We start from the raw sequence: 21,842 nt of genomic DNA, 5'->3' as shown, positions 1-21,842 counted from the left end.
AGGGGCACCTGGGTGGCTCAGTCAGTTAAGCGTCTGCCTTCAGCTCAGGTCATGGTCTCAGGGTCCTGGGATCGAGCCCCACATCGGGCTCCTTGCTCAGCAGGGAGCCTGCTTCTCCCTTTCCCTCTGCCTGCCTGTCTGCCACTCCCCCTGCTTGTGCTCTCTCACTCTCTCTCTCTCTGTGTCAAATAAATAAATAAAATATTAAAAAAAAAAAGATTGGGATTTTCAGGGGCACCTGGGTGGCTCAGTGGGTTAAAGCCTCTGTCTTCGTCATGATCCCAGGGTCCTGGGATAAAGCCCTGCATCAGGCTCTCTGCTCAGCAGGGAGCCTACAGTGTTTCTCTCTGCCTGCCTCTCTGCCTACTTGTGATCTCTGTCAAATAAATAAATAAATAATCTTTTTAAAAAAGATTGTGACTTTCAAAATTTACAATCAAAACTTATTTAGACTTATCGATGAATGTTACTATTTTTCCCCTCGCCATTGCTTACTAGAACCCACTTGTTGCTCCTTAATCCATTTTTTTTCTTCTGCTGGACCATATACCCTAACAATCTTTTCAGAAGGGGTAGGTGTGTGATGAATTTTCTGAAATATTTTCCTTTCAGCTGGATCATCTTGGCTCGATATACAAATAGAGGTTCAAAGTTGTTTCTCATCAGCTTTTTGAAGAACTTCCCTACTATATTCTCTCTTCTCTCTTTTCTTCTGAGACCATTCAGGATTTTCTTTTTATCCTTAAGGATTTTATCTTTAACCTAGAAATTTTATTTTTAGGTGGTTGTGGGGTGGGGTGCACTGTGTGTATGTGTGTCAATCATGCTTAGAATTTAGTGGCTCTTTTCAGTTTGAAGATTCATGTCTTTTTTCCAGCTCAGAAAATTCTAGAACATTATTTTTTCAAAAATTGTCTTCTCCCCACTATTTATTCATTCATTTATTTATTTAACAGGGACATAGGGAGAGAGGGAACAGAAGCAGGGGGAGTGGGAGAAGGAGAAGCAGGCTTCCCACTGAGCAGGGAGCCCATCGATGTAGGGCTTGATCCCAGGACTCTGGAATGCAGGCATGACCTGAGCAGAAGGCAGATGCTTAACTGACTGAGCCACCCAGGCGCCCCTCTCTCCACTTTTCTATTCTCTGTTTGGAACTCCTACTAGATGGATGTTGAAACTTCTGCAATCCATCCTCCATTTCCTTGATTTCTTTCATACTACCTACTTCTTAATCCTTCATACCATAATGCGAAGAAACGCCATTGCCTGACTTTTTTCATTGAGTTACTCCAGTTTCTCTTATTGATCTACAAAAGCTTCATTATATAATAGCGATAGTTACTTTTAATTTATTGCATATTGTAGGGGACCAGAATATGCCACCCCAAAATACACCTGTTTGGCATAACCATGACTTTGAGCTGATTATTTTGAGTAATGGCAGACAGAAGCTCTAGAAACAATAGATGTTATCATATCTACCATATCTAAGGGAAATTTACATTTACAAAGGAAATTTCCATTTGTAAGGGTGTCTGCCCCCGCCCCCGGAAGTGCAGGAGTCTAAATCTTAAGAAACACTGATCAATAGAGAAAGCAATGGCTTAAATCTGCATAACAAACCTTATCCTTGTTTACCACACCTCACAGGTCACTTCCCCATAACTTGCCTCCCAAACCCAGAAGCGCCCAAACTCCCTTTCTCCTGTTAGGAGTCCAAATCGCTATATAAACCCAAAGCTCTAGCCAGCTCTTTGAGTTACTCATCCCGGAGTCTCTACCATCGATTTGGAGACACGTGTTAATAGCCTTCTATTTGTTTTTCTCTTATTAATCTGTCTTTTGTTACAAAGCCCCAACCAAAAACCCAGAAGGGTAGAAGGAAAATGGTTTTTTCTCCCTTATAGTGTTTCAACATTTTCCCTCAAATTAACCCTTTCAGATTGTTGTTTATGATGGTTTTTGACTCAGAGGAGTTTTTCGGTTTTATATCTTTAAATATAGCAGATTTATTGCTCACAGCCTTGGTGTAATGCAAAGAAATGCCTCTGCCACCTCAAGATTCATCGTATTTCCTAAATTTTCTTCTAGTGCTTTATGAATTTACATTTTTACATTTAAACCTCTAATTTTTCTTGACTTTATTATCTTACATAGAATAAGGTAAGAATTTAATCTTTATTTTTTCCAAATGGATAGACACTTGTCAAACCATCATTTGGTAGATAACCCATCTTTTGCCCACTTGGAAATGAATGTGTATAGATAGGTATGTTTCTCATCCTTCTATTTTGTTTCACTAATCTGTTTCTGGGTGTATTAGTTTTCTATCACTCTTATGACAAATTACCACATTCTTGGTGGCTTAAAACAACACAAATTTGGGGGCACCTGACTGGCTCTGTTGGAAGAACACATTCCTCTTGATCTTGGGGTCATGAGTTCAAGCCCCACGTTCAGTACAGACATTACTTCAATAAATTACAAAAAATTTTTTTTAAACCCACAAATGTATTATCTTATACTTCTGTAGGTCAGAAATCCAAAACGCGTCTCACTGGATTAAAATCAAGGTGTTTGCAAGCTGTGTTCCTTCCTGGAGGCTCAAGAGAAAACGATTTCCTCGCTATTGGTCTCTAGAAGCTGCCCACATTCCTTGGTTAGGGCCCCCTTTTTTCCTTCCTCAAAGCAAACACATAACATCTCTCTGACCCTGCTCCCATCCTCATCTCTTTCTCAAACCCTCTTCCACTTACAAGGGGTTGTGATTACATTGGACCTACCCAGATAACCCAGGAGAAGCTATTTTAAGGTCTAGCAACTTGGGTCCACCTGCAACTTCCATTCCCTCCCCATGTAACAACATATTCACTGGTTCCAGGGATTAGGATTGAGAACACGGTCAGTGCGGGGCACTTATTCTGCCTACCACACTTTTCTGGCCCACTTACCATGATTTTAAAGTACATTTCAGTATTCATTACAGCAAAACACGCTATTATTGGGACACCAGGGTGGCTCAGTCAGTTAAGCGTCTGCCTTCAGCTCTGGTCACAATCCTAGGGTCCTGGGATTGAGTCCAACATCAGGCTCCCTGCTCAGCGGGAAGCCTGCTTCTCCCTTCCTCCATTCCTCCTGCTTGTGTTACCTCTCTTGCTGTCTCTCTCTGTGTCAAATAAGTAAATAAGATCTTTTTTAAAAAAAAGTTGTCATCATAAGAAAAAATTTTTGTAACTGTGTTTGATGACAGATGTTTAACTAGACTTATTGTGGTGATAATTTCACAATATATACAAATATTGAATCATTATGTTGTACATTCAAAACTGATGTTATATGTCAATTATACCTCAATAAAAAAAAAGTCATCTGCTCTACCACCTGAGCCAGCCAGGTGTCCCCAAACCCAGAAATACTGTAAATAAGATTATTCTAAAATTCATATGTAAGGGCAAACAAACTAGAATAGTTAAAACAATTATGGGAAAAAAATGGGAGGAATTACCTACCAAATTACAATACTTATATAGCTACAGGAATCAATATTAGGGATATTGGGGAAATAATAAAACACATAGATCAATGGAACAAAATAGAAAACCCAGAAATAGTTCCACACTGAATTTTTACAATATACAAAAGGAAGGAGCGCCTGGCTAGCTCAGCTGGCAGAAAATGCAACTCTTAATCTTGGGGTCCTGAGTTGGGGTGCCATGTTGGATATAGTGCTTACTTAAAAAAAGAAAAAGAAAATAATACAACAGCGATTCAGTAGAGGAAGAATTGTCTTCAGAAATGGTGCTGGAGCAACTCAATATCTATAGGCAAAGAAAAAAAAGAAAGAAAGCATCCCCTTAAACTTCATACCTTATACAAAAATTAGAGGGGGAGCAGCAGGCAGAGGGAGAAGCAGATTCCACCAAGCAAGGAGCCTGACGTGGGGCTCAATCCCAGGACCCTGGGACCATGACTGGAGCTGAAGGCAGATGCTTAACCTTAACCAACTGAGCCACCCAGGAGTCCCGAATATGTAAAATTTTTAAACTTGGGCATGGTAAACAATTCTTTAAAATAACCCATTTTTTTAGACTTTGCTCTGCCAGAAACCTCAGTGATGTGAAGTGTGTAAACCTGGTGATTCACAGACCTGTACCCCTGGGGCTAATAATACATTATATGTTAACAAAAAAAAAGGTTTTTTTTGTTTTTTTTAAAGATTTTATTTATCTATTTGACAGAGAGAGATCACAAGTAGGCAGAGAGGCAGGCAGAGAGAGAGGAGGAAGCAGGCTCCCTGCTGAGCAGAGAGCCCGATGTGGGACTCGATCCCAGGACCCTGAGATCATGACCTGAGCCGAAGGCAGCGGCTTAACCCACTGAGCCACCCAGGCGCCCCAAAAAGTTTTTTTAATTAAAGAAAAAGAAACCTCGTTGAGAGGATGATCTCTTCTTGTCAGTGTTAAATATGTACACCTGCATTTGTAAGTCCAAGTACTGGAATTACAAGCTAGCCATGTTCTTTAAAAGCAGGCTTACTGAGCTTAAATTGAGCGTTGAGCTGAGTTACAGGCAGTAAGGCATGAAGAAGCGTGAAATAAGGAGCCTACAGTATGAATCAACCACAGCCAGCTGTCCTGTGTCTAAATGTGGAGAGAAGAAAGATTATCTGTAGTGGCCTGCATGTGCATTAAAAGTTATCTGGGAAGATAAATAAAAGTCTCTCAAACACCCAGAAACGTCTTTCATAAAGAAAAACACACATGAATTTTAACAGCAATACTATTTTCATCTAGTAGGTTGGCAAGAATCCATGTCTCATGACCCAGGCTGCTATGAAATCGGCACTCATATACATTGCCAGTGGGACAGCAAAACTGCCATGCTGGCTCCTACCTCAGGGTCTTTGCACTTGCTGCTGCCTCTGCCTACAACATTTTATCTAAATAACCACAGGACTCGCTCCTTCCGCCCAATCTAGGATGCAGCTCCCAGTCTTTTTGTCAATGAGTCCTCCCTGACAACCCTGTCAGTGGCTCCCCACCTCCCCAGCACCACACTCAACATTACTTCTTTTCCCAACCATGCCTATCATTTTTTTTAACATTTTAGTTTTAAGGGGCACCTGGGTGGCTCAGTGGGTTAAACCTCTGCCTTCAGCTCAGGTCATGATCTCAGGGTCCTGGGATCGAGCCCCGCATAGGGCTCTCTGATCATCGAAGAGCGTGCTTCCCCCTCTCTCTGCCTGCCTCTCTGCCTGCCTGGGATCCCTCTCTCTGTCAAATAAATAAATAAAAGCTTTTAAAAAAAAGATTTCACTTTTAAGTCATCTCTATATCCAAGAAGCTCAAGCTCACAACCCCAGGATCAAGAGTCCTATGCTCCAGCTCCAACTGAGCCAGCCAGGAGCCCCTCACAGTGCTCATCTTTATCAGAAATGATTTATCTCTTTTCCTCTTTTCTGCTACATCAGAGATCAGCAATTTTCTTTTTCTGAAAAAAGGGCCAGATCATAAAGAGCTGAGGCTTGGTGGACCACGTGGTCTCTGTTGCAATTCCTCAGCCCTGCTGTTCTAGCACAGAAGAACCATAAACAATGTGTATATGTAAGTGAACAGGCATTACTGCATTCCCGTAGAAGATCTGCATTCCCATACAAGATCAGACACTGTAATTTAAATTTCATCATTTTCAAGTGTCACAAATTATTATTCTTTGAATTTTTTTTTCCTAATCATTTAGAAGTGTGCAAGCTATTCTTGGCTCAGTGGCCCTAGAAAGAGGCTGCTGCAGTTGGCCTGGGAGAGTCATGGCTTGCCTACTTTGGTGCTAGAACACCAACTACGGGGATTATGGTCCGCTTGATGCACTATCGAAACCCCAGAACCCAAAACAATGCCTGGCACCCGGGAGGCTCTCAGTAGAGGTTTCTGGAATGAGAAAATGAACAAAAGTACGAGTTGGGTAGCAAGTTACCGAAGGAGTGGACGGACAAGTGAGTGAATGTTCCAGAGCCAGTTCAATCCTACGCTCAGGGCTTGTTTACCCTCAGGGCTTGTCTGAACCAAGCCAGGGAGCCAGGTGTCCCCAGGAAGACTTAGAAAAAGATCAGAAGGCAGAGACGGGAGTTGCAATTCGGCATCTTTATTCTTCCCCTTTAGCTTGAGGGTGATCCTGACAAACAGCTTCTGCCAGGAGAGGCAAAAAGGACTGGGCGGGGTGGGGCAGGGATTCCCCCCAAGGACCCAGTCTCCTCGTCCCCCTGGGGTTGGGTTGGGCTTAGGGCCATGATCCGAGCTCAGCATCCCTGGGGAGGAAGGAAGCGGACCACTCTGCAACCTCCGTGGCCCCCACCACCTCCAAGAGCCTCGTTAATGGGAACCAGCCACCTCCATGAGCCAGACTTGAGGGACCCTGGAGAGCAGCCCCATCGTCCTCCACACACATGGGAGCATGCGCACAGGGGCCCAGGGTGGAGCAGGGCAAGGTCAGTGTCCAGACACATGGCTCTGGCCCGTGGCCCAGTTGGCAAACATAAAGCCTAGACTGATTGCCATGAAGAGGACCCCCAGGAGACCAAAACACAGAGCCTGTGAACGAGAGGGAGAGAAGATGGGGCTGCTTGGCCCTCCACACCAGAGCTCCTCCTGGAAATATTCCTCAAGCCCTCCATCCCCTCCAGAGTACCCCATTCATTCCTGACCCTCCTGTTCCCTCCCCTTCCTTAACACCAGCCCCCTCCCAAGAATTCTCCATCTTTCCAGAACACTTCAGAGAGCATTCTCCTTCATCCTCCTTGAAAGTGCTCCCAACCCTCTTCTAATGGCCCTCCAATGGCCCTCCAATGGCCCTCCTTCCATCCGGCTATGGAATGCCTCCTGTCTCGGCAGACCCTGCTGGTGCTCAGTCCGCTCAGCCCCTTCCCAAAACAACCTCTTTCCTTCTTCCAGACCATCTTCCCTCCTCTCCCCCATCCCCCTCCTGAAGATGTTCCTTTGTTTTCTGGCCATCCTGGGCAGCTCCCTCCTCAGAGTGCTCCCTCTTGCCCCCGGCCCTCCCCTAGAATGCTCACCTGGATCTTGGGCCAGGAGCAGAAGGGCTCCACCTCAGATGGCACGATGCGGAGGTAGAAGATGCTAGGCAGGATGAAGATGAGGCTGGGGGCCGAGGTGGACCCTGGAGGCCAAGCAAGAGGAGCAGAAGTCAATGGAAGTTTGGAGTATAAGGCCCATATGAGGTGGGGTCTGGGACTGGGGTCGCGGGTACTGACCAATAACCCCAAAGATATCCCGGATGGTCGGCACGCAAATGACAAGAACATTGACCAAGACAAGCAGGATCAGGGCTATGGCCACATGTCGTGGCCAGCTGAAGTCTCTGCTTGGGAAGAGCAGCTGCTGCAGGGCCCGGCGGATCTGCGGTCAGAGTGGGGTGGGACACCAGTCAGGGCTCAAGTTCTGCTGCCCCCCCTCCGTGGGGTCATCTGGATAAAACTCTACCCTCTGAGCATCTGTCTGTGCCTCCACCCCGTGTGAGGTCCCTGATCCCCCCTCTGTCTGACCATCTCCATGTCCACCTGGTCTGAGCATCCTTCCGATAGAGCATCCGGCTACCCTTCTGACAATCCATGCCTCTCCCTTCGGTCCAATCACCCCTCTATGCCTGTACCCGCTCTCTGGAATATCTGCCTCCCTCTGACCCCTCCCTCCTGTCCTTCCACTCTGTCTGAGATCCCTGCCTCTCTTTCCCTCTGGCTACCTCTACCTGCTTCCTCTGTCTAGTCACCCCACCTTCCCATCTGAGAGCCTGGTTATTCTCACGCCTCACTATTTCTGCCTCTACCCTTCCTAAGGGATGCCGTCCATCTCTGTCTCTTTATTCTGACTGTCCATCTCTCTCTGCCTTTAGCCTGTCTGACTATTCCAGCCTCCCTCTTCTGTCTAGCCAGACATCTGGTGCCTCCTCCCTCCGATAGACTACCCCTCCTCCCCTCCTTGGTTCTCTCTGTCCTGCCACCAATGTCCCCTTTCTGTCTGACAATCTATTTTTGCCTCCTCTGTCCATCCAACAACTCTGCCTTCCCTATCTGGCCACCCCGTCTCCTCCATCCACCCATCCACTCCCATCTCTGCCCCCCAGCCAAACACCCATGCCTCCACCCTCCACCCATCCACGCACATAGCTCGGCTCCATGCACCCCTACCCCTCGACCTCGACCCCACGTACAGGGAACAGCACAACCGGCACAGTGAGAGTCACCGCAAGCAGTACCGCCAGGCGCACACAGAGGATGAGCAGGTCTTGCTGGCTGTACATGTGCAGCATCTCCGCCTCCACGCTATCTGGACCATGGACATGGGGCACGGGATGCAGGATGAGGTGGGAGCACCAGGACCAGCGTCCCGGAAACACACACGCCCACACACGCACACATGTCCCCATACGCACATGCTAGGCAACGAAATCTACAATGTGTGACACGCACCCTCTCTTTGGAAACTGATGGGTCCAGGGCACGGAGGCAAACCACCAGGGCTCCTGCCCCAGTGGTCTACCCAGTCCCTGCTCCAGCTCACCCCACCCTGGCCGCAGCCCCACTCACTGTAGAAGGTGAGGTATCCGAAGGTCGCCGTGAGCCCATACATGCAGAACATGGCCCCAATGGATACATTGGCCACCGCCTGCATTCTGTGCTTGGAGGGCCTGAGTCATAGAGGTTATGGATGGGTCATGCCCAGACCGCTGGACTTGGTGCCCCTCAGAAGAAGCCCACACCCTCCAGAGTCCCCTTCTTCCAGAGCAGATGTTTAGCTGGTACACACTGGGAGGCCTGTCTCTACCTCGCCTGTGTTGCTAGCCAAGCCTCCCTCTGTCCATCCATCTCATACCATGCGACCATCTTTGTCTATCCCCTCTGACCATCTCTGCCTCTCCCTCGCATCTGACCTCCATGCTGTGCCCCCCCATCTAATCATCCACACGTCCCTCCAACATATCCTCTCTGCCCCTCATTTTGTCCACCCATACCCTCCTCTCTCTGAGGATCCCCACCTCCCCTTCCCCAACCACGCCTGCTACCCCTTCATCAGAACATTTCTGCCTCCCCACTCTGCCCTTTCATGCTTGTACAGGATGTTAAAAGTAGAATCTTTAAGCCCTCATCAGTAGAAAGTCACTGCCCTGTACCCCACCCCCAAGGCCACCTCAAACCCTTCCCCCCGCATGATCTAGCCTGATCAAGCTACAACACCAGGACTACCCTCCTAGGGACTGTGGGACGTGAGGACTACCGCATCACCTCTGCTCACTTGCCGGCCCACTCACCGACAGAGCTCTGTGTAGATGGGAAGCACCTCGGGATGGCAGACGAAGGCAAAAGCCATGATGGGCACCGTGTAGAACATCTAGGGAAATGGTCCACACCAGATATTAGAACCTCCAGGGGTCTCTCCCCCCCACCCCCACCCCCTGGCCCCATTGTTGCCCGCTGTATCAGACATGTGGAAGCCCTGGATGGCCAATGCCTGGCCCCATTCTGAGCGGAGTGCACTGGAGGGCAAGACCAGAGCGCCTCAGTGTGGTGGAAGCTCCATACACAGGCTTGCGCCCCCACCTGGGAGTCAACAGTGAACATCTGGGCCTCACAGCTCCTGTTGAGACCCTGGATGGGAAGGCCTGGGGGATTCTTGCTCTCCACTGCCGTTTCATTGAGACCTACAGCACAGCCAAGCTGGAACTTCTTGTAGATGACCTGGGGGAGGGTGGGGAAGCGAGGTCATGGAGAAGACTGTGTCGCAATGTTCCAAACTCCTTCTTCACTTTTTGCATGTCCTTCTCCCTTGGACTCACCGAAATGAGGAAAAACAGCATACAGGTCAAAGAGAGACCACTGGTATACCCCAGGTAGCCTGCAACAAACAGAGTCTTAGAAATCAAGGGACCCCCGCCCCATAGCAAATATCAAGCCCTAGCTTGGCCTTTCAGGCTATCTTCCCCTAATTAGGCCACCCTTTTGCACAAGCTTTTACTTCTCTCTGGACCAGCCTGCCCTCCATAGCAAACTCCTATTCATCTGTTAAAGCCCACCTCCCATAAGCTCTCCCCGATATTTCACAGCCCTGGAAAATGGGAAGTTTTCTCCATCTGACTCCCCTTCTCTAACTCCACTATCCAATGACCAACACAGGAAGCCTCTTACCCAAGTGTCTCATGAGGGCCAGTGGCAGGATGATTAACACACTGACAATGATGATGAGGAGGTTTCCCTTCAAGAACCAGCCCCTAGGGAGACAGGTGAACACAGTGACTAGTTGCCTGCCAAAGAAACTCTCGGGCAGACACTCATAGAAGATAGCCGAACGGACGGATTTCTGCCCGCAGTCAGGGGAGCTGAGCGGACACCACAGCCGCGAGAAGTCATTCAGGCCGTCACGGTGACAAATGGCACAACGGGATTCACAGAAACAGCCAGATAGATAATCAGACTCTTAGTCAAAACCTGTCAAAGGGACACAGCTAAGAACACACACGCACACACACACAGCCGGACAAAACCGTGCTGTCGAGTGGACATAGAACCAGATGGGCAGATGGTACCCTAAACCAGCAAGACTCCTGCAGTCCAACACACAGCACCACACACAGAGTGAGCCTTGATCCTGGTGCATCTGATGGGTCAAACAACAGCCTGACGATCCAGCAATGGTGCAAAGTCAGACAAGAGGTCAGAAAGACACACAGGTGAGGCGCCTGGGTGGCTCAGTGGGTTAAAGCCTCTGCCTTCAGCTCAGGTCATGATCCCAGGGTCCTGGGATCGAGCCCCGCATCAGGCTCTCTGCTCGGCAGGGAACCTGCTTCCTCCTCTCTCTCTGCCTGCCTATCTGCCTACTTGTGATCTCTGTCTGTCAAATAAATAAATAAAATCTTAAAAAAAAAAAAAAAGACACAGGTGGTTGTTTGAACAGCTCGAGGTGTGTTGAGCCATAAGAGTTGCTGGGCCAACTTGACCACCAGCCAAAGACCGAAATAGAGGCAAAATCAGCCAGCTTTTGTTGGAACCAAGCTCAAAGAAAAAGTTATGGGGGTGGCACCTGGGTAGCTCAGTCGTTAAGTGTCTGCCTTCAGGTAGGGTCATGATCTCAGAGTCCTGGGATCAAGCCCCACATCAGGCCCCCTGCTCCGCAGGGGAGCCTACTTCTCCCTCTCCCCACTCTCCCTGCTTGTGTTCCCTCTCTCACTGTGTCTCTGTCAAACACATAAATAAAATCTTTAAGAAAAAGTAGGATCTGTACAGATATTGGAGGTGGGTGCTTAGGCAAGACAATTAATACAGAACTGGCTGAAAAACCACTCATTTGTTCACAAAGAATTGTACAAATTGCCTATTATGTTCCAGGCATTCACACACCATCTCATATACACAGTGACACAGAAATGAACCGACAAAGCACCTTTGGCCATATAGCTGCTGGGAGCTAATTATAATAATCAGAAACACCTAGTCACAGGTTGTCAGCTACCTAAACGGTTTCAGAGTCAAACCGAAGATCTAAGAGGATATAGGCAGCCGTCATATACAAACAGCTCAACAGAGTCAGCCAGCAGATGGATCGAAAATCAAACATACCGTCAACTAGATGAGTACTCATAACAGTGGTCAAACACACGTGGTTAGAACCATAGTCCAGAGGACACACACACACGCACAGAGCCAGAAGGAACTTGCCAGGAAAAAAAATGACTGCTAAATTAAACAGAGATGGGAGCCTACTGGTGCATACAGTTGGAGTCAATCACATAGACAGAGTTGGCCCCACAGTACATCGCATGCTCACACTTCCAGCCAGACAGATTTCGCCAGCCCGAGGGACCCGGAATCCAACAGAATCCACTGGACAGGGGAAAAGTCAGAGTAAGTGAATGTCAGACACCCATGGTTGGAATCACAGCACACAGGACACAGCTGTAGAGAATCTGCTAGTACAACAGTTCAGAACCAAACCCACAGAGCTTTGGTATGCTTGATATGGATAGTCACACGGTCAGCCTCGGAGGCGACTGGACATATGGAATCGGCTACCTTACAGAATCAGCCAAATCAACAGTCACTGAAATCCACACCCCCACCCCGTGGTCTGCTGGATGGTCAGAGCAATGGTCATGTGTGCTGTTGGTCTCACAAAACGGAAGAATCACACCGGCCTGCCCTGGGAGTCAGCTGGGCACAGAGGTGAAGACAGCAGCCAGACCACACAGGTAGGGTCAATGACCCGCCGGCCAAGGGGTGTTGCTCACTCACCCCTCGGGGTCCATGTCCAAGAAGGTGCCGATAACCAGGGGAAGTTCGGATTTGATGATGAACAGGTAACTGGACATAGCTGGTGCAGGTGGGGGGAGGTATAAGCAGAAGGATTCCCCTCATCCCCCCAGCCCAACCTGAGGAAGCCCACCCCACCCCACCATCTTCCCCGGAGCTGATCCCCTACCTCCCAGAGTCCTCACCCCCAACATTGTGCAGACAGATGACCGCCGCTACCACTACCTTCCCCGCAGGCCCCAGCGCCCTCTGTCCCAGCTGCTCATAGGCTCGGATGCCTGGGGTAGGGAGAGAGACAGGAGGGAATGGGTTGTGGGTCCAGGAGGTCAGGCCAGGGTGAGGAGGTGTGGAGGGGGGTGGCCCAAGGCTCAGGTTGCTGAAGAGTTGGTGCTGGGGGTAATTGGGTCTTACTGATGGAAGCTGGAGGTGAGGGGTAAACAGTTTGGGGTGGGCTTGAGGTAGCCTGGGAGGTGGGCTCTGTGACCAGGCAGAAGGCTGGGGGCTGGAAGTGGGTAGTAGGTAGTGGGTATCTTGGGGTTGTGGGGCTGGCTTCCACAGTTAGGGGGAGTTGGAGACTGGGGAGTGGGGCTTAGAAGCAAAGTGCAGTAATCTGGTTGTGGGGAGAGTCGGAGAAATGAGGTCTGGTGCCAGACTGAGGGGTAAGGATTGGGAGGTGGGAGATCTGGGAGCCCAGCTAAGTTCTGGGGGCCAACGAGCTGTCTGAGAGCTGGAGTCCAGGGAGTTGAGGCTGGGGTCTGGGGTTCTGGGTCCAAGATCAGGGGTATGGTATGTTCAGTGGGGTATGTTCAAAATCTAGGGCTCAGGTTGAGGTCTAGGGTCTTAGGTCAGAGGGGTAGGTCCAGAGTCTGGGGTCCAAGCCGCGGGTCAAGCTCCAGGCCTTACCTACAACACCAGCACAGGTCAGCAGGAGATGGATGGAGTATGAAGACAGAAGTGCGATGCATAACAGCAAGGCCCTATGACAGATCTCACAGCTCAGACTTGGCCCCCAGGCCTCCGGCTTGCCCCACACAGCACCCCTGCCCCGACCCCCACAGGCTGCCCTGGACTCACAAGAAGAAGAGGACCCCGGTGTGGGCCATGGCATAGGCCAGCCCCAGGATGCCACTGCCCATGATGGCGTTGCTGAGATTGAACACTGACATTCCAAATGACGTCTTCCCCTCAAACTGTGGGGGAAGGGGCAAAGCCGGGGTAACACGTGGGGAGGGAGACCACGTAAGGAGACCAGGACTGGGGCCCAGGAAAGACCAGGGGAGAAGTGACTGGGGTGGGGAGAAGCCCAAGAAGGGCCAAAGGACGGAGGCTAGGAAGGAAACGGAGTTGAAGCCAGGGAGAAGCTGGAAAAGCAAGAGCTGGGAAGGAAGAGCTGGGAGAAACTTCGGAGGGGAGCAGCTGGAAGTGGAGAGGAACAGGGGAGGGTGGAGCAGCCATCAGAGGCAAAACAGCTAGGGAGGGGAGCAGCTGGGGACCCGGAGCTGCTGGGGCAGGAAATTGCTAGGCAGGGAAGCCCAAGGAAAAGGGAACAGTAGGGGAAGAGATGAGTTGGGCAAGGTGAAGCTGGGGCAGATTGTGTGAGGTCACTCACATCCATGAACTCGACTGGCTTCCTCCCAGGAGCAGGAGGATGGCTGGGCAGGAAACCTTCCCGTTCCTGCCTGTAGCTGGACAGGGCAGAGAAATCAGGGCTGGTGAGAGGGTAATTCTCACCCCTGTCCACGTCCCTCTTGGGCCCCGGACTCACCCCAGAGCATCCGCAGGGAGGGCTCCGTTCATCTTGGGATCCTGCAGTTCCATGCTGTGGGCAGGGAAAGGGGGCGGGGGATCAGAGATTGAGGGACGGCTACAAAGTGGGGAGAGCTGAATGAAGGGGGTAGAGGATCAGAGAGAGACAGATGGAGAACCAGAGAAACGGAGATGAAGCACGGGAAACGGGAGCAGAGGATCAGAAACAGGGAGATAAATGGAGAGACGTGAAGACAACAGTGAGAGCGACAGAGGAAGAGATGGGAGGCGGAGAAGGGAATCGGAGGGGGAGAGATGCCAACAGTTACTCAGACAAGCAGAAAAAGAGGACAGCAAGAGACAAATACGGGGGTGGGGGGAGAGAGATTGAGAAAGAGAGAGAGAGCTCACAGCAGACGAGATGGCCGTCTGAAGCTGGGATAGCCTCTCCTCCCACACCCCACACTCACTCAGTCTCTCTTGTTGCCTCTTTCCTTGCTGCCCCCCGCCCCCCCCCCCCACTCCCTCCACCCTCACCGCTTGGCCAAGCATCTCACTCCTTACAGGGACACGTGTCGGATGGCTGCCCCACCCCTCCTAATGCCCCCTACCCCCCCCCTCCTCCCAGCCTGGGCCCCCAGCCTGAGTCCGGAGCTGATGCAACCTGTTGAAGAAGCTGGAGGGGGGCAGGGAGCGGGCTTGAAGACCCTAGCCGGCCCTCACCCCAGACTGCAAACTGCTCTCTGTCACAACTCTAAATATCCTCACTAGAAGACAAAGACAATTCCCCAAACGGAGCCTCCTTCCAGGGATACAAGTGACCCAGGGATCCCCCATTTAATCCCCTGTTTAGGAATTAGAGAAGTATTTTTCTGAGGCCCCCATCAAGTTTCAAACACTCCTTCTCCTGGCAGAAGTAACTTAGAGACACTTGCAGACTGGAGACCCTGGTCTTGGGTGTCTCAGGAACCTGCCCTGAGCCCGAATTTCCCCTTCTGATGATGTGCTGTCTCTGAGACCTTCATCGAAAACCCCCTCCCAAAGCCGGATGCGTTTCTTGGGGGTGGGGGCCGTCCGCAATCCCCAAGCGAGCCTGGAGCCCCGTCTTCTGCATGGAGTGTCTCCGAGGAAACCCGCAGTCCAGAGCTCCCTTCCTGGGAGTGCAGTGTCACAGAAACCCCCATGCAAGGTCCCTATCATAGCTAAAAGTTGCTCCGGGGAAAACCCCCTCCCCAAGCCCCGAATCCCTGTCCTGGGAAGGGGACGCCTCTCAAGGAGCCCCATCCTCAGTCGCGAGCACTCTCTGCAGACTCTCAACCACTTCTGAATTCATTTCCTGGGAGCAAGGCACCAAAAAGACCCCCCACTTCCCATTCAATTCCCCGCTAGCGCTAAAAAGGTCTCCAGGGAATGCCTCCCCCCGGAGGTTCCCCCAGGAAACCTCTCTCGGAATCCCCCCTGGTGCCTCGGGGTCTCCGGAGCCCCACCCCGGCCAGCGCCCCCTCCTCACCTCCCTGCTCCTCTCAGCTCGTGAAGCGGCAGTAACTCACTAGGGCTCTGGGACCCCACGGCCGGCGCGGCTCCCCCGCCGCGGACCCTGCCCCCGCCCCGCCCTGCAGCCAATCAGCTCCGCCGCGCTTGCTAGGTGGCTAATCAGCGCAGCCCGAGCCGCATCTGGCCCGCGGATTATTTTTTTTTTTTTTCTGGGAAGAACTTTTAATTTTAATTCAGTTTCCCTCCCTCTGGCTCTGGGCGGAGGAAAGGGGGTGGGGGAGGCGGGCGCTTCTCTCCTTCACCTGGACCCACGTGGAGAGAGACCCAGGTGTGGGGGAGGGCGGCCTTGAGTCGGGGGAGAGGTGCACAGAAAGACTGACGGAATAGGTCCACACCTAGAGAGAGGGACGGGCAGGCAGAGGCCGCTGACGCAGAGATCAGACACCCAGCGGGGAGGGACAGATGGAGGGAAAAGATGCAGAGAGCGGAGATCGGAAGAGAAAAAAATCACAAAATAGGGATAGGCGGGCAGGAGAAACAACACGAAGACAGACGACAGGAGGACTGAAAAGACAGCCGTGTGGTGCAGGAGCAGTAGAGAGGCAGAGGGGCAGTTGTAGGGAGAAAGAGAGGTACGAACAGACTCAGAGACAGGAGGTAGGTCCATGTAAGGATCTGGAGGAAGGCAACAGGCAGTCAGGCCCAGTAGTAAACAGAAGACACACTGGCAGATAGGTGGACACAGCCAGACACATCCCCAGAGGCTGGGAACAGACACACCAGCCTGGAGAGACAAGGGGACAGAGGAAGAAGCTGAGGCAGGGAGACACCTAGAGGGACAGAGGACAATAGGCAGAGAGAGAGAGAGAGGAAGAGAGGCTGATTCAGGCAGATGGATGGACAGGCCCAGGAGCAGCAGGGGACAGGTATAGGGGTAGACATAGCCAGGCCACTATAGATGGACCTCACACAGATGGAAAGATAGCCTAGCCTAGCCAAAAAAATGGACCCTAGATCTTGGGGGGTCCCCAGAGAGCAGCGGGGGGGCATCTGTGGTTGGGTGGGGAGTGTGTCGCAAACAGGGCACGCCCTGAAGTCCTGGACCCCAGCCCAGGCATTGGGTGGGGTGTGTACACACCCTAACTGAGGAGCCCCACTGTCTGTGTGTCTGCCTTATATGTGGGTCTGTCTGTTCACTCCCATCCAAGCATGTGACAGGCATGTCTGTCCCAGGCAAGCCATATGTCTCCTGCAAAGTCAGGCAGATTGAACTTGGGGTCCAGGCCCAACTTCAACCAGGCTGCTGGAGGTCCTGAAGGACAACAGGCCTCTCTGTCAGGGCCTCTTCACCCTCCTGCCCACCCCCCACAGGGAGCAGAGAATTCCCGGAAAGGCCAGGGGCTGGCTGGGGCTTCAAAGCTAGCCTAGATGCCCCCACCCTACCCGCAGTCTGTCAGAGGAGGGTAAGGGACGGGGCGTTAACTTCCCCACAGCAGGAGAGATAGCCTCCCGCACTGAGGGACCACAACCTCATCCAGGGCTCAGAATCCGGAGGCCCACTCACCACCACCCGCAGAAGTACGGACCTGCATCCAGACCCACAGCCACGCACTAGAGAATACGGCCGGACAGAGACTGCACCTGGAGAGCCCAGGCCTTGGTGTATATGGGTCCCATACTCACAGCTGCACCAAATGACCTCCCATGACAAGGTATCATTGCCCACAGCCTGAGCCTCGCAGCCAGAGAACACAGACAGACGCAGGACAGGCCCACACCGATCTCCAGCCACTCCAGACTCACGGACTCAACAGCCCTACCCCGGGGAGCCAACATGCACGTCACACACACACACGGAGCGCACAGATAGGCTTTCATACAGCTGGCAACATCCGCGGGAGGAGTGGGGTGGCGGGGATGGGGGCCAGGGTCTCTTGTACAGATGGTTCCCGCTTCAGACAATCCTGAAGGCCATGTCCAGATTCAGGCCCCATAATGGTACCTCTGTTCCTGCGAACTCATGTGTGACCTTGTGACCCCATGTGACCACATAGGGCTCTCCCGTCACAAAGAGGGACATTCACGGGCAGACATGACTGTCCAGAGAAGCTGTAGTCACAGTCACACATGCCATCTCATCCACACACACAGCCACACACAGCCATGAATCCACAGAGCCATGGGCCAATCAAGTCAGAAGAAACGTGTAGGGAACGTGTCCTAAACACACCATTAATGCAGGTGCATGGACAGGAAAAGCAGGGGTGCAGAGAGGACGTTTAACTATTGTGACAAAGAAAATATCCAGAAAATACATCTCAAAGGAACCACCATAGGACCATGCAGTGGCCCCAAGAGAAACACCCATAGGGCATGCGTGCATGCGTGCGCAAGCACGTACACACACACACACACACACACACACACACACACACACACACTTCCCTTGTCTACCCTGACCTGTTCTGATGTCTCTCTCCTCTCATATTCCTCCTCCCCCAGAGCCATTACACATCTGTGACCCAGGCCAGCCAGGGAAAGAGGCACCTGTCGGCAGAGGCCTTGGCCTTCATGGCTATGGAATGTGGGTTGGGAGCTGGGGGGGGGGGGGGGGGGGGCGAGGGGGAGAGGTGGCTAAGCAGGTGTCTAGGTTTCAAGAAAAGTCAAAGCGTCCTGTCCAAAGATCTAGTGTACCTTGGACAAGAAAACAGATGCCCCCACCCACCCCATCCCAGCAGCAGCTTCCTGCTCCGATCAAGATCATTCAGCCGCCTGCCCTCCCAGGGCCTTCTTAGGCCCTGCAACATTCCCCCAGTCCAGGCCACCAGGCACACAGCAGGTGCTCAATAAATGCCCCTTATCCGGTGTCATATTATCATCATTTTTCTTTTTATTTCTGCCAAGTGACCTCTTTCAGGGGAGAGACGAAACTTCATCCAGCCCTGCGCCCCACAGCTTCCCTACGTTTCAGGGCAAATGGCAAGTGTTCAACAGACGCTGGTAAGAGGGAAAACAAAGGGAAAGTGAAATCTGGCGGCGGAGGGAGGGCAGCTTGCTTTAGAAGGAACAGATGTCTTTAAGCTTGACCGAGGCCTTGAGTCTGTGCCAGGGATAAGAATGCTTTGTTAGTTCATCGAAGTAGGTTCTTTCATGGGGTCATTTGAGGCTTTCGTGGGTTCGGTAAAGCAGACCCTTGTGTGACATTTGGGATTCCGATCGAGTCTATTAGAAGTCAGGTTGGGTTCCCGTCAGTTCTTAGAAGCAGATCCCTGCTTTTCATTAAAACAGGTCACTGCTCACCCGCCTTCAGGGGAGGGAGCCACAGAGCAAAGCAGTTAACAGCGTGAGCTTTCCCGTCTCAGCCACTTCCGAGCTGTGTGGTCTGGAGCAAGTTCTGAAACCTCGGGGTTGACGCTTCCCCCATGCCCTGCCGCGGGGCAAAATAACATCGAACTCTTAGGGCCCCTAGGAAGACTGAACGAAAGAATACAGGTAAAGCACTTAGAACAAAGCCTGACCCACCGTAATTGCTCAATAACAGACTTGGGAAAGGAATTGATGAATTCTTCTCCGCCTGCGAAAGCAACCCCCTACTGGGCTGCATTTAGGATTCTAATCTCTCCTTTCATGCAGGCTCCCCACTGAGAGACTCTTCCGTCCCTCAAAGCAGCTCCTGGGCAGCAAGGCTTTTTGAGTCTGCGTCTGGTCCCCTGCACCTGGACCACCCCCGTATTTCCCTCCCCCAGTAAGATGCCCTCCGCGGTACAGAGCTGGCCTGGCAGCTCCCCGCTCCTTGACCTCTTCAGGAGGCTGAGGGGAGGACACCTTTACACTCAGTGGGGTGCCGGGTGGGAGCTGCAGGCCGACACCCTACTTCGGGAAAAGCCTGGGGAGTTCAGAGCCTGGATCCTTTCCCCCAATTCCCCCAGCTCTGCTGGAGGAAGCAAGTTGCTTTGCAAAAAAATTAAACATCCTCTTTGTGAGAGGCAAGAAAACAGGACGTGGGAAGCATCCCACAGGGTGAACATGGGCCCCCCAATGCCTGGCACCCCCTCCTCACTGTGGAGCAGCGGCCAGGTGGCTTGAACCCTTGCTTTCTCACACTTGCTCACCTCCGCTGGGGAGCTGTGTTCCCACCGCCCCCACAAGGCCCTGGAGCACTGCTGACTGGCTCTTGCTTCCTCCCAGCTCTAGGGGACTCCTCAGGGAAGTGCTTCTCTTCCTGTCTCTGCCCATCTGTCTACACCATCCAGTACCCCCGCATAAATGCAGAATGCACCACGGAGGAAAGAATAAAGGAATCAAGCAACAAAAGAGCAGGTTCAATCAACAAAGGTATGCTGAACGCCACCGGTCTGCTGAACGCCACCTGTCTGCCCGGCCCTCTTGTAGGGCCGGAAGGCAGCCACAAACAAGACAGGACAAAATTCCTGCCTAGTGAAGTTCGGTATTTCTCGGTGAATCAGTCCTTGGTTCTTTGAATACTCACCAAGCTTGTTCTCACTTCAGGGTCTTTGCCCCTGGTGTTGCCTGTGCTTGGAATGCTCTTCCTCCTCTCTACTCCTAGGGTGCATTTCCCTTTAGGTCTCAGCTCAAATGCCACCTCTTCAGAAAAGTCTTCCCGGATTATATGCTGTCTAAAAGAGCAACTCAGGGGCACCTGGGTGGCTAAGTCGGTTAAACATCTGCCTTCGGCTGGGGTCATGATCCCGGGATCCTGGAATTGAGCCCCGCCTAGGGTTCCGTGGGGAAGTCTGCTTCTCACACTCGCCTCCCCCTCCCCTCCGCTCGTGTGCTGCGTGCTCTCTCAAATAAATAAATAAAATATTTAAAAATAAATAAATAAAAGAGCAACCCAACCCCTCTTTTACTCTCCATCCCTTTCACCCTACTTTGTCTTCATAGCTTTTATCGCCACCTGACATAACATTATATATTTACACATATAATGGTACATTTAAATTAGTACAGTTAATTTAATAAGTTAATGTGTATAGATATCAGTATATTTATATACATCAGTACATACATTTAAATATGTGCATAAAATGATATGTGTATTGTATATATACACTATACAAAATGCATAAATATATTATTATATTTTTTCTTATATTTATATTTATTTCATTTCTTACTAATATATCACCTATACACTAGTGAATATTATACATCACTATATTTCTCTATAATCACATACATATTAAGTAGCATACATGTTTATACACTTAACGTAATATATAGCCTCCCTGTATATCTATAAACTGGGGATAGTTGTAATAACTACTTCACATGGCTATTACTAGGATTAAAATGAGTTCAAGGAAAGAATCCAGCAGTGCACTGGAGCCTCACACAGGTTTGCAGACTGCTTGTTCAATTTTCAGGAATTTTGCAAACCAGCTGTTGCACAGCTATTATTTAAAATGAAATAATATAAACTTACAATTAAATAAATTAGATTACTTAAAAGGCGATACTCACATCTCGTCACTTCCTGATTACTTTACTACATTTCGCTATTCTCTATGCTCTTGAGGTCATTTACCCCCTTGAATGGTATGATAGAAATATTGCATAATGGCGCACTACTGCATCTCTTCCTAAACTCTGTGTTCTGTGACTACACATTGGTAATTTAAAATCTGACAAGATGATGGTATAGAAACTACGGAAAACTGGCAAATGTGACAAATCAGGGCTTCCTACCCACACCCCCCGCCCAAAGAACCGGTTGTTAGAACAGGTGCTTGGTGCATGGTAAACGCTTTAATGAATGTTTCCATTATGTATTTACTTGTGCACCGGGTCGCGATGCAGTCTATTTAGTGAGTCGAAGTTAAAAATGTTTGAAGAACACAGAATTACAAAAGGACAGACACTGTGCTGAATTACACCTATTCAAATCCTCTCAGTAACTCCGTGAAGCTATACTACTTTTTAATCCCCATTTTTCAGAGAGAGAAACTGAAGTTCTGAAAGGGTACAACTCAAGCAACGCTATCAGTTGGCTGAAGTCGATATGAATCTTGCCACAGACCAGCTTCCGTGCTCTAGCGCACTTAATTAACGTACTTTCCTAACTCTCACGTTTCCGACCCTAGCTGTAATTTGACTTCGCGGCACGCCTAAAATGAATGGGTTCGTCTGTATCCGTTGCGTCTTGGGAAATGTAGTCCCCAGTGAACACGCCGGCCCACACCTTGGAACAAAAGAAGAGTGGGTTCTGACGCCTCGCGACGTTTCAGCCTCACACGGCGCGACTTCGGCAGCTCTGGTCGGCCCCGTT

The 21,842-nt window shown here is 50.7% G+C and overlaps 1 protein-coding gene across 3 annotated transcripts; it reads right to left on the bottom strand.

The window, feature by feature from the left end:
• Positions 1 to 6,125: 6,125 nt before the first annotated feature.
• SLC38A5 (solute carrier family 38 member 5) lies at positions 6,126 to 15,675 on the bottom strand. 3 transcript variants are annotated; one of them, XM_059385443.1, is made up of 16 exons: positions 15,570 to 15,675; positions 14,079 to 14,132; positions 13,923 to 13,998; positions 13,388 to 13,503; positions 13,217 to 13,290; positions 12,499 to 12,591; positions 12,296 to 12,374; positions 10,196 to 10,278; positions 9,847 to 9,905; positions 9,611 to 9,748; positions 9,322 to 9,401; positions 8,600 to 8,700; positions 8,224 to 8,339; positions 7,268 to 7,412; positions 7,070 to 7,173; positions 6,126 to 6,587 (listed from the first exon to the last, which is right to left on the bottom strand). In XM_059385443.1, exons 2-16 carry the CDS (start codon positions 14,129 to 14,131, stop codon positions 6,486 to 6,488), a joined length of 1,419 nt encoding a protein of 472 aa, XP_059241426.1. In that variant the 5' UTR covers position 14,132; positions 15,570 to 15,675; the 3' UTR covers positions 6,126 to 6,485. The 3 variants fall into 3 exon arrangements, with proteins under 3 accessions (XP_059241426.1, XP_059241428.1, XP_059241427.1); XM_059385445.1 differs by having other exon boundaries at positions 14,079 to 14,194; positions 15,570 to 15,661; XM_059385444.1 differs by lacking the exon at positions 15,570 to 15,675 and adding an exon at positions 14,471 to 14,501.
• Positions 15,676 to 21,842: the final 6,167 nt, after the last annotated feature.

The sequence above is a fragment of the Mustela nigripes genome, chromosome X, assembly GCF_022355385.1.
Source record: "Mustela nigripes isolate SB6536 chromosome X, MUSNIG.SB6536, whole genome shotgun sequence".
NCBI classification, from domain to species: Eukaryota; Metazoa; Chordata; class Mammalia; order Carnivora; family Mustelidae; genus Mustela; species Mustela nigripes.
This window is presented reverse-complemented; position numbering and strand designations above follow the sequence as displayed.